Source organism: Falco cherrug, chromosome 1, assembly GCF_023634085.1.
Source record: "Falco cherrug isolate bFalChe1 chromosome 1, bFalChe1.pri, whole genome shotgun sequence".
Taxonomy (NCBI): Eukaryota; Metazoa; Chordata; class Aves; order Falconiformes; family Falconidae; genus Falco; species Falco cherrug.
Window position 1 is genome coordinate 50,375,311 of NC_073697.1, and position 20,042 is coordinate 50,395,352.

The 20,042-nt window shown below is 39.5% G+C and overlaps 1 protein-coding gene across 6 annotated transcripts in view; it reads left to right on the plus strand.

The window, feature by feature from the left end:
• AFAP1 (actin filament associated protein 1) overlaps positions 1-20,042 on the plus strand; it is a 121,540-nt gene that overhangs the window by 43,539 nt on the left and 57,959 nt on the right. The window contains exons 1-3 of one of the 6 annotated variants that reach the window (XM_055718162.1): positions 2,035-2,142; positions 9,566-9,706; positions 14,902-14,999. In XM_055718162.1, the coding sequence (XP_055574137.1) occupies positions 2,049-2,142; positions 9,566-9,706; positions 14,902-14,999 (333 nt within the window). In that variant the 5' untranslated portion in view covers positions 2,035-2,048. Of the gene's footprint in view, positions 1-2,034; positions 2,143-9,565; positions 9,707-14,901; positions 15,000-20,042 lie in introns of those variants that run through there. The other 5 variants (XM_005433141.3, XM_055718182.1, XM_005433142.3 and 2 more) reach the window with 5 other exon arrangements.

Consider the following 20,042-nt stretch of genomic DNA (forward strand, 5'->3'; position numbering starts at 1 on the left):
TCAAACCCTGCCTTCTGTTTTTCACTGCGGACTGGTGTCAGATCTGGTACTAAAAAAATTCACCATTGGTACCACTCAGTTCCAGTGGAAGGGGCTACCTAACACATACAAGATAATGATGATAATAATGATGATGATGATGATGACAACGACATTATATGTGCTTCTTTGTGCACACTTCATTTACTGTTATCATCTTGACTGTGTATTGGTTTATCAGCTGGTTTCAACGTGTCGATTTTTAGTTCTCCATAAACCCATGAATGTCCTTGGGACAACTTGTCTAAGACATCATTCTTTTTTTAGCGTCAGACTGTAAAAAGCTGTTTCAGGTGGGTGATTGTGAGGGAGGGTCGGTGTTATGAAAAAAGATGCTTATTGCAGGATGTATTCCCTTAAGGTCCCATATATTTCCAGCTGCTTCTCCCTTTGGTCTTTAAAAGTCTGTGCTGGAGATGTAGCAAAGCTCATCTTTCTAGCCTGAAAGGTATGTCTAAGGATAAAGACTAATTCACTGGGAGGTTTTATAGTGATATTTATCACAAGGGTGGGATTTTATGAAATTTTGGGTGCGTTTATGTCCTTATGTAGAGCAGAGGCCTAGGAATAAATCAAGATGCATAGACATGAATATATCCATGATATTTTCAGGGTTCAAGCATTACTATGGAGGACTTGTTGAAACGTTGTGGAGCATTCTCTATTTTTCTCTATTCTCTGGTTTTTTTAAATACTAAGATTTCCATTTTTGTGTTAATGGTTCTTCACCTATGGGGCTTGAGTTTCAAAGCTACCTTAAGCTCTAATGCTTTTTTTCCTGTTGACTGTGATCTACCTCTCACATAATGAAATCCTCCAGAATAAGAATAAGGGGTGACACTAAAGGACACAAGTTTCTTAGGGCACATGTGTAAGGTGGGAAATTATGTATTTTCCACATGAGAGATTTGAGCTCTTACAATTATACTTTATATCAGTGCAAAGTATGCTTCTTTGATCTTATTTTCTTAACAGAAATCTGTGTTAATGTGTACATCTATTTAAAGTAATTTTCAAAAACCTGACAGAAAAAGCAGAACATGCTTCTCTCCTTGGGAAAAGTGTCAGAAATGCAGCCGTACATGGTAGAAGTTACTCATTGCAGAATGGACCCAGCAGCGAGGTCTGTGGTATAAAAAGGTGCTGTGGAATGGAAAAAAAAAATATTATTTTTTTCCATCCTCACATACAAATGTGAGGACTTCTGGATCTGTTCTTATAAAATGCAGTATTATCTCATTTCTGGCTTGGAATTACCTGCAAACTGGAAGCCTAGAGCACCAGGTTCACCGAGTGCAAACTATTCTTGGATTGTACTGCATGTATGGCTGACATGGTCAGTCTCATGGCTTCTTGAACAATTTTTAAGTGTGGTATTTGACATGTATAATGAAAATTGCTGAATACAAAAATACCAAATTATGTGCAGTTCCTACCATTGCCATATTTGTGTTTCTTTGTCATTGTTTTGCTATTCTGTTTCTCCATTCCATTAACTTCACTAATTGTCTCACATTTCTTCTGGATATGTAATTGTTCGTAACTTTGAAAGAAATCCTAACATCAAAAGGGATCTGTGTGCAGCTGAGGACCCGAATGAAGAACTCAAAAAGATGTGCTGCAGCATTTTGCTTCCTTTTGTGCTGCCACAGGGTATCTGCTTCTGTGTGTCTCAACCTTAACTGAGCCCCATCTCCTCCTGGGACTTTGAGGCTGGGGCAGACATTCACCTCCTACCACAGAGGTTTTGTCTCCTTTTTACATCATGAGGGAAGTGCTTTTCTTTTGTAGAATTGGAGCCCATTTCTTAATTCTGTAGTGGCTGCTTATCTTTTGTGGTTTGGAGTAATGGAGGAGTTGAGCTAATGCAGGAGCCAGAGGCAAGACCTGGAATGTCTTGTCCTGATTAGATGATGCCAGCTGATACATTTGGAAATGGTTAAATGCAAGAAATTTCCATTTTCTGCCCTAGTAGGGTAATGGGAGTCTGAGAAGAAAACTCAACCTGAATGCCCACAGTGAGCACAGAGGCGGGAGGTGGGACTCTTGCCCAGCCTGCTGGGCGTGCAGTTGGAGTGAAACCCCGTTCATTTGCTTTACAAGGTATGTTACATTTATTTGGGGAACAAAAGAAACCTCATGTAGAGAATGCAATTCTAGAGAAAGCCTTCAGCAACTTGATAAAGACCACTGTAAGCTTCTGTAGTTAGTTATCAGCATGTTGGGGCTTTTTTGTATTTTTTTGGGGGGGCTAGCATATTATGAATTCAAGGTAGATAATTAGTGCTTAAATAAAAATAAATGCCTGTAATGTGATTACTTTCTATTTTCTTCTTTCTTTGTCATTTCTTCTTTTGTTTTGTCTCTTGCTTTTTTGTTGTTGTTGTTTTTTCTTCTTTTTTCTTTTCTCTTCTTTTTTACTTTTCCCTTTTGTATTTTCTTCTGTGAGTTTAGAAGGAGGCATTCCTCTCCAGAGTCTGTGGCAGTGCTTAAACACTGGTCTGGACTTCAAAAAATAAACTCTTTATCCATCTACCTTATGTTAATGGATTACACTCCTGCATTGCTGTCACTCATTGCATGGCTGTAGCTTCTTGCCCAGACATTCCTTAATGCTTTCCCACCTCTTGTTTTATCACCCAAGTATTGCAACAGCAGCATTTGGAGCACTCATAGCATTTTGGGAAAACTGGTTTTCTAAATGCCTATTCCTTGAAAACTGAAGCAGATGGAAGAAAGAAAAAGTGGAATACATGCGGGTTATGGCTGAAATGATCCCTTGACACTCATTGAGGTTGATCATAAATATGCATGAGACAGGAGGAGTTTTAGTAGCTGTGTTTTGCCTCTCTTGCCCCAAGCTGTCTGGAAAGAGAGTTTGTGACAGTCTGGGGAGCTCCAAATTTTAAACAAAAGATGATTGTTAGGAGTTTTTAGAGAGCTTTAAATATAATTATTTTTGTGTTAAAATACTCTGATGATAATCCCTGTGCCTGTTTTACTTGCTCCGTGCTAATTCTTCGTCTTTTAGGCTCTATCTACTATTAAGGGTTCACCTCTCTCTCATACACTTTTACCATTCTTCCCTGTAATGCCATGTACCCCCAAAATGATCATCTCTACTTTCTGAAGCAGGTTTTTAACATGCTTAACAGTTAGAGTTTCTCACAACTTGTACACTATTATTATTAGGACAGTAAAGAAGGGCCAGTGCAACCAAGAGAAAATTCTTGAAACATCTTTTCACCCTGTGTTCTTCAAACAGCATGCCCTTTCATTTTTTTGTGGATAGGATTCTGATATAGTTTCCAAATATGTCATCTAGTTTCTGGTAGCATATTGGAAAAAACAAAACTTTTTCCTAGTGCTAAATATGCTATCACTGCCTGCTTAGGAATTTTGTGTATTTCTGAGTGAAATTCTTTTCCTGGATAATGATAATGTAGCCATGAAAGGAACTTTTTCCTCAGTTACTGGATTTTTGTAACTGCATTATAGGGTTGAGTGGAAGCGACTCAAAGTGATTTGGGGTTTTTCTTCGTAAAGATTTTTGTATCCTGTGGCTCTGTATTCTTCACAGTGTCTCTGATATTTATATCTTTATAAAATACAGACATGATTTCCCCAGCGGTATTCTGTTACGAGCTTTTTAATAAAATATTCAAATGACGACACCCAAAATTAAGGATGATAACACTATTTCAGTGACACATTTCAATAGAAAAGGGCATAAACATGCAGCTCACACTCTGGTTTTGATTCAAAACTAGACCATATGTCTGCTTTCTCCACTGCTTGCTTGTGTACCCAAGTGCCAGTGAGGCTTTTTTGGCAGGGTGGGAGAGTCTCTGTGTTTCAAGGTTTTAATCATTGGATCTTAGTAGGCTTTAATCACGTTTTGAAACAGAGTAATTTTTAATCGTTCAGCCAACCAGCCATTGCCAAATTTAACTTTTCTTCTGAAGAAAGTCCTGAAGTATCATGCTGCTAACAGAATATGGAGGCTTAGATTTTTAAGAGGTGAAAAGACAGAAGCATTGAAATTGGCCCATGTGGTGTATGAGTTAGAGAACTTCTTTATGTAGTACAAAACTGCAGCGTGAACATTTTTCAGAGTCTAAATACTATTATGGGATCAGATATGCATTTCATTTAATATAGCCTTGCAATAAGTGATCATAAAGGCAAGGTTGAGGCTGAGACATCCACTTTGAAAACCTCTTAGTGGTAACTAAATACATTGCATGTGTGTGTGTGCTTGTATGGGGTTGTAGTTGGACTGAAGTGCACCTATTCTTGATAACCTGATTTTCATATGTAGCTTGAAGATTGGCATCAATATTATCCATAAATCCAATCAAATTTGTTTCAGTTAAATGGGATCCCCTCCCCCAAAGCATAGGGTTCAAAATGCTGACATAGATTTTTTGGTTTTTTGGAAGGTGTCCTAAATACAAGTCTCTTCTCTATCAGAGGAGTAGCTAGGTGAAAGTCTCTGGCCTGTATTGTACAGAAAGTCGGATTAGGTGATCTCTAGTGGATCTCATTGAAATTGTCTGTTCTGGCCATTAACGCATGTAAATGTCAAACTAGGCAGAAAGCTGAAGATTTAAGCCCAGAGAAATTTGACTCAGTAATGTGCAAGGAACTGATCAAGAGTATCTTCTAAAAGTCTGAAGCTAAATTTTAATTCATATTTCTATGATAGATGTGTATACTGACATATTTGTATGCACGCATTTATAATAGACACATGGGCATGGAAGTCCATTTACTTTGTGTAGGGTTTGTATTGTATGGACAAGGCAATATTTAATAAAAATACATGTCATCCTTCCTGGATTTGTATTTATTTTGCTTAAAAGTTCTTCAGCATATAATAGTCAACTGGGAAACAGTTCTGGGTCATTTGTGGTATGGCAAGGTTAAGAGATACTCTTAAAGGCTGTGAGTGACAAAAACCAATCTGACTGTTCTTTTAATGAGCTCATCCTTGTCTTTTCTTCTAGTTTAAGCAACTGTGAAATCATGTGTGTGATACAGCACTGCTCCTATGATCTCTTTTTAATCAATTGGAAGTGAAAACTTTATATTCTATAAAAATGGTTATAGGCTAGTACCCATAAACGTAGATTTGGAATAATTTCATCATCATGGTCTTTCAGTCCCAGTTGGTTTTAGTTCTGGTTTGGAACAAAAACTACAGTGTGATGTAATTGCCTTCCTCTGATTATTTTTACCTTGGTGTATTCCGTTGCTGGCTTGTGTGTATAGTTTTTATGTGCTGTCATTTGAAAAAACTTTAAAACTCTTGAGAGCCAGTCTTGGAAACTCTTCTGGATGTATCATTGTTTTTTTTATTTGTGCATGGCAATTGCAGCAGCCCATTGGGGACCTATAATTCCTATTGAGCATAGAACGGACTTCTCATCATTTAATATGGAATGTGATTTTGCTCCTCATTTGAACTAAAATCTGCTTACTGTTGTGATTACCATCCCTGGGCTCCACCCTGCCTTTCACCACCTGCCACTTACAAGTAATTCCTTTGGCAATGAGAATACAGCCAAAACTGTCAAATAAATTGGTCCCTTTTTGAGTGCCTTCTGATTATTATTCTTATTTTGTGGTGATGTCAGATTTCCAAGGGTAATCTCTCACTGGAGGAGTACGTTTTTCTTTGGGACTTGCATCACCCTCTCATTTTTAGTCTCCATTTCAGAAGTAATGATTGCTTACTGAAAATATGCATTATGTGGATTTTCTATTATTCAGTTCCATTACTTTTTTGTGAGCACATCATTACGTTTCTAGGAAGGAGAAAAGAAGGTGTTTGGGGTTTTTTTAATCCAGAAAATAAACCAAGGATTGACAACAGGCAAACTTGTTTTTTCCCCAAGTATATACAGGTATATTTGTTGCTGTCTTAGAAAACAGTTTTCAGTTCCTTATTACTTTAAATGCATTCCATGGCAGTATTTCTGTTCTCTGCTTTAAGCAGCAAAACTATTAGAAAAGTGCACTTTTAAGATGGGTGGAAAGAGTGCTTTTTACTAGCTGGGAACAGTGTTTCCTTTCTTTTGTTTTGGAGTTTTGACACTATTGCATATATATAAAGTGAAAATTCAGAACTCACTTGCTTAACACTTTGATGTTTGTGATGCTGTTAAGTCCCACCGAAGAAAATACAACCCCAATGTAATCCTGGTAGGAAAACACGAGAAGTGATGTCTTAAGTGTTCATGCCTAGCATTTTACAACAGCTGCTAACAATTTTATTCTGCTGTCATCCTAAAATTTTAAACCAGCATTTACGATTGCTTTTTTTAAGTCAGTGTCATATACCTGTAGGCTTGCAAAGCCGGGGGGGGGGGGGGGGGGGGGGGGGGGGGCGGCGGGAGCCATTCTTCTCAGGTGCTGTCCTCCTTTACAATGCACTGTTAAAAGATTTGACCCACAGTGCTGGACACCATGCCAAATGTAAACGCAGTTATGGTGAATGTGTTACTAGGGCACTTTGGGATTTTTTAAGTAGTGTCTCACTGGTATCAGCTTCATCTTGTCATCCTCTATCAGTCCCAGCCAAGGCTTTTTTTTAAAGCCTCTGCTGGGGGTGGTGAAACTGCTTCCAGTAACTTAGGTGGCTTGCTCACTGTAGGTCAGTGGATGGTGGTCACCAGTGACTGCCATGCATATTTCCTCCAAGGACACATTGGAAGGCCACATGTGCATGGGCTGAGGCCTCAGGAGAGCTTTGGGCTGATGCCAGCTCCCTGCAGCCTCTCCAGCAGTGGTTTCCTATCACCTCTTCTCTTGTTTCCCTGTCTCGTAACTCCCTCTTGCTCTGTTTTCATTTCTGATTTTACAGTCCGTCTGTTCATGGTAGATTGTAAGCTCCTCAGTACAAGGTTCTTACAATTTTTAATAAGTGAAAACAGTTATGCACACTGTGCACACCAATGGTGTCTGTTGCTTTCCTCCTTTTTGGTCTTCCTTCCTGGAAGCAAAGGTTCTCAGCAAAGAAACGGGGTTGTGGTGGCACAGGGTGTGCACTGGTGAAGAGGGGAAAGGAGAGCTCCCTTCCAGCCTGTTTACAGCCCCTTGCCTTAAAGACTCCAGGAAACATGCCATCGCAAAGAAATTTTACTGCAGTAATATATGCGATTCCTGACAGTAATTTATATGTGTGGAGCTACTTAAAAAAATATATATTCCTTGTACTGTATTAGTGATTAATTTCACAATGACTGCCTAGATTCTGTGTTAATGATAGCCTTTGAAATGCCTGTATTTATAATATAAGTAAATATTGAAAGATTCATTTATTCCGTAATTAAAATAGGGCTTGTAACAACAGTAGCAATACATCTTACATTCAAAGCATACTTAAAAGCAAGAGACCACTAGACCCTTAATGGAATATACATGTTATTTCTAAAGTGTATCATTTGAGAAAAAAACAAAACAAAGAACTGATTTTTGGGGTATTATTATTTGGTTTAGGTCACATGTCCTCTTTATTCCTCCTTGAGTCTTGTGATCAATTACTGCTTTGCAGATCTGAACCTATAACTTTTTGCTTCAAAGCTGTATGCTGTAAGTATATATGTTGTTGTTCCATAATGTGAATGACACTGGAAGTAATAGGGTTGTTGTGAAATACTTTGGATTTCTGACGGATTTCAAGACAGCTTAGACAGCTACAAGTGTGATGGCAAAAAAATGACCTGTAGCCATGGAATGTTTTTTGTGAGCTGCGTTGTGATATAGACAGTTCTGCTGTCACTTTGGGTACTCTCTTTCTGCCTATATATTGTAACATATATTGAAACATATTTCCTGAAAATGTGGATGGTTGATATAATGGCAGTGCTACTGCTCAGTTGAATAGAAGAATGTATTCACCAAGAAAAAAATTGGGCAGGATGGATATGTATGTGCAAATTAATGGTGTTTTCCGGAAAATATTTGCCCAAGTGTACTTCTTCAGGGATTTCTTTGTTAAGACTTTATCGTGCCTTGGTACTGCAAACTGGCGTGTCTTCTGTGCCTCCTAGGAGTATGTCCGGTTTGCTAGAACATCCTGATTGTACTTGCAGGTGCAATCTTCAAATAAATGGGAAATTCTGCATCCACTGGAGACAAGAGGGGGCCAACAGTCCCTCCCTCGTAGGGGTGTAACTGACATCTGCAGGTTTCCCCGCACACTCCTGTTTTCAAGTGTAGGATAAAACAAATGCATCTTGACCAAGGGTTGTTTAAACATCCAGACACCTTCTGAGAAATGGAAGAAAGGATTCCAGGTTCATCTGGGTAGACAACTGCAGCAGAAAAGGTTTTAGGAGTAGGGAAGAGGTGGTAAGGGAGTAGGCAGCAAATAATGTACTTTTTAGAGGTCTGAAGAGGCTTAGCAGTGGTTGCCTTCTTAAGCCTTGAAGTCTATAAAACCAAATGTGATTAAGTAGGGATGGGGATAGGACTGAGATTAATTGTAGGTGCAGCCCTGAAATGAAATGGAGGTTTCTCCTCACCTTTCAATAAGTATAGTGTCATCAGATACAGAAAGTATGGGAATATGAACTGTTCTATCAAAGATGAAACCGAAACTAAAAAGAGAGTCCACTTAAGTGAAGGGACCAGAGAATCTCAGAATTATGACAGAATTGAAACATGAAAAGCAGGTTTAATACTATGGGCTTCTCATAAACCTGCTTACTAGATATCATATGATCAGGCTGTAACAACTGTGTTTATAGGTATGGTCTGAGCTACTGCAGTAATTAAGACAATGCAAGGCTTTAGAGGTAATTTGCAAGGAGAAAAATAGAAATGTGCTTATAAAGTTTGTTGATAAAAAATTTGAGAAGCATTGGGAATACAGAGAAGAAATGTAATTTTTTTCTAGAATGAATTGGAAAGCCTTCAAATCTGGGATATTAGAAATAGGATGAAATATGAAGTGCATCATCAAGAATCTGAGGAGTAATAAGAGATTACGCCACGGGTTGGGAGCTTGTCTTTGGAAATGATAAGAAAGACAAATCACTGGAAGAAAGGAAAATCTGCTTTTTTTACCACAGCAAACAGAAGAAATAATATGAGGGAAAGAAACTTTCCCTAAAGATCTACGAAAACATCAATGTGTCTAGAGCTTTACCGAACTTTAAATTTGTTCTGCAGTTAGAAATTGTTTGGTAACGGGAGAGGATCCAGAGTGGCACTGTCAGAAAGGCAAATGGTCACCACTTCTGCACTTACTTTTGTCTAGTGCTGGCTTGATGATGTGATATGTGAAAAGAACTGGGTTTTTCTGCATCTATTTTGTGATAAGCACTACAGATGCCAGTAGTGCTCACTGATGGGCTGCTCTGTTGGTTTCACTAATAAATAGTCTGTTTCCAGCCAGGAGGACCATACATTTTTAAGAAATGCTAGAAAATAACTATATGAATAAATGAGAATTAACTCTGTCTTTTTTTTTAATGGGATGTTTTTAGAAGAAGTAATTTTCTTTTTTGTCTTTCAGCCATGGAAGAGTTAATAGTTGAGCTGCGCCTGTTTCTTGAACTTCTGGACCATGAATATCTAACTTCAACTGTCAGGGAGAAGAAGGCAGTAATAACTAACATTCTCCTGAGGATACAGTCATCAAAAGGTCAGTGTCAGGGTGAGTTTTATTGCTTGCAGAATGTAGAGAATATGTCTGTGCTCAGTGAAATAGTTTTAAGAGGTAAAGACAAGCCTTAAATTGAAGCAAGACAGAAAGACAGGGTGAAGCCAAAGTGTAACTTTCCTGAATGCTTTCCTTCATGTTCAGCAGTAAAATACAGCAAAAGGCATACTGGAAGTATCTTGGGTTCACATCAGTGAAACCAGCCACAAAATTACGTGCTAGATAGAATGTTTTCACTTCTGCTGATAGAGAGGCTATTTCATTTTATTTGTGGTATCAGTGCTATTTATGAGTTTTGATGGAAAAGTAATACTGCATCAGGGAGTGCTGGCCACCACATCATTTTGTGAATGCATGGGTGCTGCGTGCTGCCTCACTGTCAAATGATCCAAATCTATCAAAAGCTTTGACATTGAGGTGGTTTCTTATGCGTGGCTGATACAGGAGTGCCAAGCCAAAGATATGAAATGGCTGTCAGCATGTTTGGTTTGCATTTTGCAATTAGAGTTATAGTCACTTTCCCCTTTTCTACTTATCTAAAACCATTTTGATTGCACAGTCTCTTTTGTCTCCATCAAGATTATGGAACTGAATGCAATATAAATGATTCACTGTGTACAGCAATCTTTCCACAGAGCTTATATGAAGAATATTCCTCACTGTTTTTTCTAACAGTACTCGTATTTCCTTACAACTTTTTCTGTATGCAGTGTGCTTCTTTCCTTTTCTGTATGAAGTGGGCTATAAGACCTCTGCCTGTCCTACATTTGACAGAAATACTGTCAAGTGTAAACCCACAGTGTTTAGATTTTTGAAAAATACCAGAGCTTGTTGAAGAAAAATGCCACATTGTGAGCAGCTGCATTTCTCATAATCTTTTTCATCTCCAGTGCTAAAAAAATACAGGCTTATTTGATGCAGGGTTTCCCCCCATCAGTAAAGAAATCGTTTTTGTCACAGGATTCAAGTTCAAGGAGAGCAGCTTGAAAATAATGATTTCCATTTTGACATGCTTGAAGACACATTGCTATTTTTACTTTGCTTCTGAGAGAAGGAAGCAGGTACCAAGTTCACATATTCTGGAAGGAGGCTTCATGCCCCAAAAGCCAATCAAAAGACACCAAACTCCCCCAAAACCAAAATCTGTAGGCGAGAACCTGCAATTTGGTGTGCTTAGAAACAGTAGTGTTTTACAAGAGTTCGGAATAACCTCAGCAAGCTGGTCTGACTCTCCATGTTCTTCTCGTAATCTTTTCAACTAGATTTAGTAAGATAAATATTTGACTTCTTCAAGAAGTCAGATGAAACACAGGGAAGGGTTATCATATCTGTTCCTTCAAGACTGTGGATGGTGTTTCAGGACACAAAAGCTACAGCTCTTCTAGTAAATTAAACAGTGCTGGGTATGTTTCTGGACCCTAGAACTCAATTACCTATGCTCCTGAATTATGGAATGATCCTTGGCATGGGTTTGGTCTGAGCTGACTCATCTCCTCCGTCAGTTCTAGGCATGATTTGGGAGTCAGCCCTGGCAAAGATCAGTTCCCAACAGTTCAAAAACATCACCCTCCACCTTGATTTTAAGGGGTGAGAGATTTTAACTGTATGGATATCAATTTCTCTAGCACCTTCCTAGGCATGTTGAATTTATGACTCTAGATGTGGCCAAAGATAAAAAGACCCAAGGACCATAGCTTTCTACCTTTAAGCACCTACCATTTAGGTTTTAAAACCTATTATGGGATCTATAACAAGATCCATTACATCCTATTACAGGATCCATCCATTAGCAAGATCCATATGAGATCCATATATTAAGTGGTAGAGCTTAGCTCAGTCCAGTTGTTAATGACAGTGTCTACATTCAAGGAGATAAAATGTAGACATTTCAAAGAAAATTCATGGAAGTGATTAAAAGATCCAGAAATATGCCTTCAAATTGTCTGAAATGAGGTATCATCATCTCAATGTAGAAAAGGAATGACTGAGAATGAGTTCTTAGATGTACACAACAGTAAGTGCCATGGCTGAATGTTTGTTTCAAAGTGCTAAAACACATGTTTTGAGCATTGAAGCTGTGAACTAATGGAAGGACTTTGTAAAGTCTGCATGCCATTGCTGGCATTTTATTAAGATGGAATATTTTGGGAAAAGATATGCTCTAGTACAAACAAGAATTAATTCAAGGAAATCCCATAGATCAGTTAAGCAAGGGGTCATAGAACCATGCGTATATGTCTATAAACTCTAGTTTATGGAACTGCAGTTTAGAGTTTCAGCCAGCATGACCTCTAAAAAAAGCATCCTGTTTTTCTCCCCAAGCTACTCATTCTTGCTCATCATGTATTGCATCTTCCTTTCTGCTAGCACAAGCATTATTTGCTTTTTTTTTTTTTTTTTGCTGTTTTACCGTATCACTTCCCTGCTCTGGTTCAACCCGAGGCCGCACACGTGCTTATGCTGGCACAGAGAAGAGGTTGGTGCAGGGAGAGGAATGAGGCAGGGAAGGGAGAGGAGCTGCCTCTTTGGGAGCTCTGCCATCCCCTGCTGGCTTCCAGTGTGTGTGAAACTACCCGGGGAGTCGTATACTTTACTGGAGCTGACCCTGCTGCTTTTTTTATCAGTTAAAACATCCACTACACCCATCCTTTTGAAACTATTCATCTCTTTATTAAAATTAAAAGCAATAAAAGATGCATAAACCCACAGTACTCTGTTAACTAAGCTGAACTGTCATTCGGAGTCTTGTTTTTCAAAATGTTGTTTTACTCCACCCACATAACTCCACAAGAACTCTTGTGTTGCTGGCACAGTTTGAGAGGCCTGAGGACTATGCTGAGTGCAGACTCTTTATATGCATTTGCAAAAAACTGTGGGAATCCAACAGGATATTTTGATTGCTGGCACAAACCATTTAAGATCAATGGGGAATGGTAAATGAAGGATCTGGGCAACTGGAAACTGGCTGGGTTCTTCAACATCTGGAAATGGACAATTATGTTTTTCTTTGTAAAGGTGTGGAAATTATTATAATGGACGGGTTGGCTTTTAGTAAAACAATTTTAAAGTCATTAAGTTCTTACTTGGGGAATTCTTCAGAAATCTTTTGCCTTGTTTTGTTCCATCTCCAAAATGCACGCTGTTTTCTTCGTTTCATATCTGTGAAGCAGAGAGAACGGGGCTCGGCGGATGCTCTTCAGGTCATAGCTGCCTGGCCTCAACCTGTCCCACGCCCAAACCAGTGGTTACCCTGAATAGCTGGCAGAAATAGAAACTTTATTTTCCTTCCTGAACCTTGGCATGCCCAATGGATTGTAGGTCTGAAGAAAACACTTGGCATTTCCTTCTGGAACTCAGACTTTCTTCTAAAAAACAAAGACACAAACAGTTTATTTTGGAGTAAGAACTGTTGCTGGATTTAGGCATTTAATATGACTGTCAACATTACCTGTTTTCCTTAAAGGGACCTGATGCTGTAAACCTATAGTGCTCACTGCTTGGCTGTGTAATTTGGTAGAAGAAAATAAATGTTAGAGCAGGTTCTTGCTTAAACATATAGTTTAAAACTGGGGGAAAACTAGTTTTACAGTGTCAATAGAATTAACTTGAAACACTTCCCCCCCCCCCCCCCCCCCCCCCCCCTTAAAATGACCTTCATACTTGACTTCTGGTTGTTATGGATAGCATGGGAGACTTGGACATATATAGCACTCACAATATGGATTCAGCCTACACAAAGAGGAAAAAGTGAAAGTCATACTGAAAAAAAAAAAGAAAAAAAAAAGGAGTGCTTCCCAAGACTAATCCCCTTCTTGATTTGTAGGAAGAAAGAAGAATCTGTGGCCCTTTGAGCCAGTTTATTTTATCAGTGTTGTTTTTTAATCCATGACTTCACAGCCAGTGGGACTGGGGTATTATGACAAGAAATATTTTATCCTTGATTACATTTTTGGGAATTACATGATCTTAACCAAACGACATCCATTTGACTTTGTAAATATGTATTTTAAAAACTAAACTAAACACCAGGAGCTAAATTCAGTCTAGGGCTAAGCAGAGTACAATCCATTGACTGAATTTTTGCCAGAACATTGAGGAGATGCACCCTAATCTCCCTTTTGATATTGAGAAAAATAAACAATATCATGTTCCTATGCAGTGAGTTCAACTGTGATTAAAATTATTGTGCCAAAACCTCAGAATGAGTGTGTCACGTCTTTTCCCCTGGGAGGGAGATGCAATAGTGATACAAAGGACCCTCAAAGCAGCTTTTACGTTTGGCTCCTTCTCCCTTTTCAAATTCACCTGGAAAACTATGGGATTAATTTAAAAAAAAATGAGAGGAAGAAGGAAATGTTAGAGGGAAATGGTAGGAAAACATGGTCAGTGTGCAGTTCTGTTCATGGTGGGTTGGTTGGGGCAATGTCCACCCAGCAGCAGCATGCTCCGGGCTGGGGTATCGCAGCATCTCCCAGGCCTTGTGCAGACGCGCACCACGGGTCTGTGATTGGAGTTGGTGCTGCCAGCAGGGAGCCCATGGAACATGGGCGCTGTGAGCTTGGGCAAATAGCTGTCACCATCGCTGCCAGGAAGAGAGGCAGGCCAGGTCTCTCTTTCTGCCCTCACTTTTGGCTTGATAGGTGGCTTTGGTTTCTGCGTGATGCCCTGGCCTGTCCAAAATGTGCCATGGGAACAATTGTTGTTTGTCTCCACGGGTAAGGGCAGCCAGTCACATACTGCCCTCAGGCTGACCTTGTTTCATGCACTGTATGGTGCCATTGGGACATTCACAAGTGTGGTATCTTCCCCCCATATATACTTTTATCTGTATAGTAGGCACCTGGCAACGGTGTTTGAACTTTAGCTGTTCAAGTCTTCCAGTTCCAGATGGATAGGCAGTTCAGAATGATTTCCTGTAATTTTTTTCTATGTCTGGTATTTGTTGATCCAGATAGTGTATATGTCATTATCATATAGAGTAAGTATGTGTTTATTCTGCTTGATTAAATTCCTGAATTCCCAGCATTCTTCCAGTCCTGCCTCAGTAACTGTGCTTGGGAAGTAGGCTGTGAGCAGCACTGTGTGCCAGATTTTGGTGTGTGTCAGTCAAGATGTGGTGTCCACATGTGGAAAAACTGTCCCATTTGCACTCACCAAGGTGTTAAATGACGTCTGTTCCTCTTCCACAGGTTTTGAAATAAAAGAACATGTGCAGAAGCAAGAAGTCGCCAACAGTTTGCCGGCGCCTCCTCAAATGCCTCTGCCAGAAATACCTCAGCAGTGGCTGGTAAGTGTTAATTTAAACATGTAAATATATAAAAGAGAAAATACTTGTGATAAGCACTGACAGAAATGGTTACAAGGGGACCAGAGCCTACAGGTCCAGGGAAATTATAATTCCTCTCATCTCCACTCTGGTTGAGGGAATCGGGTTCAACTTTCAGAAGAGAAGGCAAAAAATTTGTTCTGGTGAAATACGCCTGGGAAAAGGCCACTTGCAGAGGCTGTGGAATCAGACTCTCTGGCAGTTTTCACAACTGAAGTGGCAAAAGCTGAGCAACTTAAAATTAACTTCAAGGGTTGACTTGCCCTGTGTTGGAGGTTGCCCTGGCCAAGCCCACAGGTCCCAGTTTCTTACAGTTTTAATGATCCGCTTTTCCTGGAGCAAGCCTTATGAGAAGATGCCCTCTTGATAGCTGAGAAATGGCGGTGCAGAGTTTTAAAATGAAGGAAGAATACCTCCTTTTTTTAAACAAAGTTTTTAGTGCCCTTCTGTGCTTGGTCTCTGGGTAGGAAATTCCCTGCAGAACAAGTAGAAGTGCATGGTCTTGGAGGTGTTAATAGCAAAGATACTGATTGAGATCTGTAATTCAATTCCTCCAGTTGGGAGCAGCTGTCTTGATGCAGAATAAACTGTAAACATGTTTTAATGTTCCTCTGTTACTGACTTTACAGTAGATTTTAAGAAAACATTTCAACATTTTTTTAGAAAAGCGTCAACAGACCATGATATAGTGTGTTGAAAGGTAAACATGGTCTTAACCCTAATACTGATAAATTAACCATCTTTTTATTCACTTGTGGAAAATTTTGTGCATGGTGATAAGGGCAATCCGTGGAGCATTCATTGGCTGAAGCAGGAGGTACAGATGCAGTACAGGGGCAAAACAGCTGCATGGCTGATGTTCTGCTTAATTTTTGTGTTACTCCATATCGCATTTGTGCCCAATTCTAAGAGATATATAAGCCAGTAGTATCTTATGAACGTAAGAACTAATTTATCAGATCAAACTCTTGGCCAGTCTTCTGTAATAACCCATTATTTGATGGTGAATAACGCTGTGTGCTGCAGAACAAACTAAAACCACTCATCAAACATGTATTATGTAGAATACCTTAATCACAGTTTCTCCCTAAGCACTGCCAGCTTTTGGTTTATGACCTGAAAAAGGGTTTTGAATTATTTTTTTATTCAATTTTAATTCTACCTAATGTAATGAGATATGCCAAAGTCATTATAGGAGGAGAATGTTTGTGCTAGAAACATTCATTTCCAGAGTTGATATATATACTGTAGCAAAAGTCAACTAAAAGGGATGCTGTAAATTAATTATACATAGGTTGGGATGGATGCAAAAGTGGTCTTACTAATATGCAGTGAAACCTGGAGAATATGTTTCAGGGTCAACAGTGCCTGAAAATTATTATTTTTCTTTAATTCAAGATGCATATAGCATAAATTACAAGGGAAGGGGTTGATGAGAGGCAGGAAAATTATGCAAAATGCACATGCCTTTGAAATGTAGACTTCAGTTGCTAGCTTCATAAACTGAAACCAATTGAGATCCTCATTCTTTCATATTTATGCAGGTTCAGTTTAATAAATTGGCTTTGAAGATTCAAGCTGTTTTTCTAAAGAAAACTGACCTACTTTTCCTGTCTCATACACTAATGTGTAAATTCCCTTAAAGTTGGTACAGCTGCAGCAAGTGAAATAGTGTGAAGTATGAATTGGGTCCAGGAGGTCAGCACTGTTTTTTGCAGTAGTTCAGTTTGGATTTTTGAGTAACAAAAACATTTCTCTGAGATACAGTGGGAATTACCGTGGAAGCTGAAACAGTTAGAGCTGGCTGGTGTGGAGCGCGGTCATCCCATGTTGAGCCTGGCAAAGCGGAGCCATGGTCCTCCCCTCTGACCTGCCCGTAACACTGCAGACACTTTCATCTGGGTGAAGTCACCATGCTGAGCTGGTTTTTCCATAGTGGCGGAAGCTGATTTTTGCCAGTTTTTCTGGGGTTCTGTTGCTGCTGTCAGGCAGTGGTGGTTTTCACCTCTCTTTCTGGTTTCACTGCCACTTTGAGATCAGCCAGGAAATGTCCCAGGCCTCTCGTTGTCTTACGTTATCCAAACACAGGTTATGTGGTGCTTTTTTAAGATGGTAGCACATCGTAATTTGTGAAAAAGATGACAGACTGCCGCTGTCCTGCAAAAGACCAGGTGCAGTCAAAAGGGAGGGACAAAACAATCAGCTGTTTGACCTTTGAACACTGGGGCAAGCTCAGACCCCAGTCTGACTGTTTAAAAATTTCTCCTGTAGTTGGACTAACGGAATTAATTGTTAGCTGCTTTTTGGAAACCTTTCTCTATTATGCATCTCTTTGTTAGCCCCTCATTATTACTACATGTGATCGGAGACTGTCATATAATCTTTCTTCTTACCTCAGGCTGGACATCAGTGACAGTGGCCAAGATCTAATTTTCCCTTCCAGTAGTGCTCCTACTGGAAATCATGGTGATTTTCAACATACTCTGAATCAATAGACTCTTAAAAATTTGCAGCTGATTATGCCAATCTATGGAAACTGTACATAATTCCATTGCTCTGTGACACAAATACCAAGCTGCCTTTCCAAGCCACTTTTCATAGACCATCCTCTCGCAGTCGAGTGGAAGAAATCCCCTGGGCCCACCAGAGGGTAGGAAATTCTGCCCCAGGTTGCCCTTCTTCACACGGCACGTTGGAAGTCATGTTGTATGGCACCTCTTTCGTTCAGCCATTTAGGACAGAAACCTTTTTTCCACTTGCTGGATAACATCTAGTGGTGGTCTCAGCCTCCAGTGGAAACACAGCATGCTGCTGGAACATAGGAATTTACTGGAAGTGGGAATCAATAACTTTAAATAGACTATGCACTGTTTTAAAAATCGATGTTTTTAGCACATCAGTTATTGCACATGATGGAAATTAAAGTTTCATCTACACCACTGTTTCTTGTTACAGCACTCAAGGGATCCTGCATTCAAAAATGTTTAGTCTGAATTGATGTTTAAGCTTTTACTTATGTAAAGATGTGTGGGTGGGAAGGAATTCAGTACTCCTTAAAGTAGTGCCAGGAGCCAGAATTATGTGTGGGCAGGTGGTGTGCAAGGTTTCCTTTGTAAATCTGTAAATAGACCTGCATATTTGCTCAGGCCAAATCTTGTATCAGTTTTGTTATTCATCAGCCCATGAACAAAGCACATAAAATGCATTTTATTTAGAGACATGCTGTTAATAGTTTAAATTAAGTCTCCTGTTACTAAAACATTTTAAAGCCCAGAGAGTCTTCCTGGACTCAGTGGGCTTTGGACAAGGTCTTAAAACTGAGGGACAAAGTTGAACCTTGCATATATTTGAACAAAGCAAATCACTAAGCATGAACTCTCTTAGTACTTCTTCTGCATACGTTCCCTTGCCTACATCTGGTCTAGCAGATTTTGTGTCAGGCTTAGAAAGCACAAATCATCACTTACCTCAGCCTGTGCCTACAGCTCCTTCAGATGGCCAGCAAAGTAAAAGCTGCAGATAGAGGATGTGACTTAAGGGCAACTTGGAGTCCTGCTGCAGAACTGAAACACCACTTGCCTGGGTGTGTTAATATGTTAATATGCCAGCATGAATACAGTGCCAGCAGCAAGGGAAGCTTTGCCTGGGTCAGCAGCAGAGGAGGAGATCACTGCATTTGAAACAGTTTTGGTTCTCCCCTCTTGAAGCTGCTGACTGTGAAGGCTTGTGGCTTTTAGCCTGCCTTCTCCATCTCTACATCAGCAGCTACCTTTATAGTATTTCCCTGCTCTTGACAGGCAAGAAGCAGTGCTAGATGACGGGTATGGAAGAATAACAGAGCCAATGCTCTGTGCGTACCTCAAAGTGCCGATGGTGGTTTGACACCTGGGATCCCATCATTGCACTGTCACCAAGCTGCCTAGAAGTACCTTCTCCACCGAGGCAGTAAGATAAAATCCAATGTGTCCTGCTGCTCAGATGCGCCTGAGGATTACTGGCATAAATCATCCACAGCATGACAGTGACAGAATACTTCTAGCCTCCAAGCATTTGGTTGTCATATTACATCTGACAGTTACTGATTTCAGTGCACTGTGCAGTCCAACAAAATCAAATACAAACAGCACACAGCTATTCTGCGTGATTTTCACAGTAAAATTGGGTATATGTGCTGCTTTTCTTGGAATATTGTCAATTTAATAATTATTTAACCGCAACAAGTGTCCAGCAAGATGCCAGAACCCCTGTAGATATAAATCAAAAGGATAGGTCATCTTCCTCCAACCCTTTCCTGCAACGTACACAGTCACTCTGTAGGAGTGTTTCATATAAATGGGTTTCCTATTGTGGAGAAGTGATTTGACAGCCTCCCTTTATCTGGCTGCCTGTCAGGTATACTCTTAGATATTTATTAGAAAATGCTGAAAGGAGACAGTGTCCTTGGAGAAGAAAAAAAAAATCATCCTGAAATCAAAAGGATTTTTGAGGTGATATATCAGCAGTTACATTAATCATTCTTTGAACAACAACCAAAAAAGTGCAAATCTTAAAGCTTCTTCTAAAGTGTGCAGTGAGACTAGTGCTGTAACAAAAGCAAGGGTTCTTTTTTTCATATGCCAGGTGGGTTCTTATGAATCTTTATTTCATCTTGCTTTTTCTTCTAAAGCTGAAAAGAATGCGCTACTCTCTGTTCTACGTAAAAGATAATCTTGAGATAGTACTAGCCTTGGAGTTTTTCCCTTGCAGAAAATTTGTAAAAGCCACAAAAATAAATTCAACAAAAATGCAGTTGTTTCACTTAGAGCTGGCTAATAGCTTCAGTTTGAACAGATCTCAACAAGTTCTTCCATGATGAAGGAACAAATAAAGGGGCCTTTTTGATTATTAAGTGCAGTTGCTTTTACTGCAGGCAATTATAAAATATTAACCATTTCAGAAACATACCAAAATCTATTTACTAGCATTCAGGTTTCTTTAACCCACTATTTCAATTTGAAGGCTGTC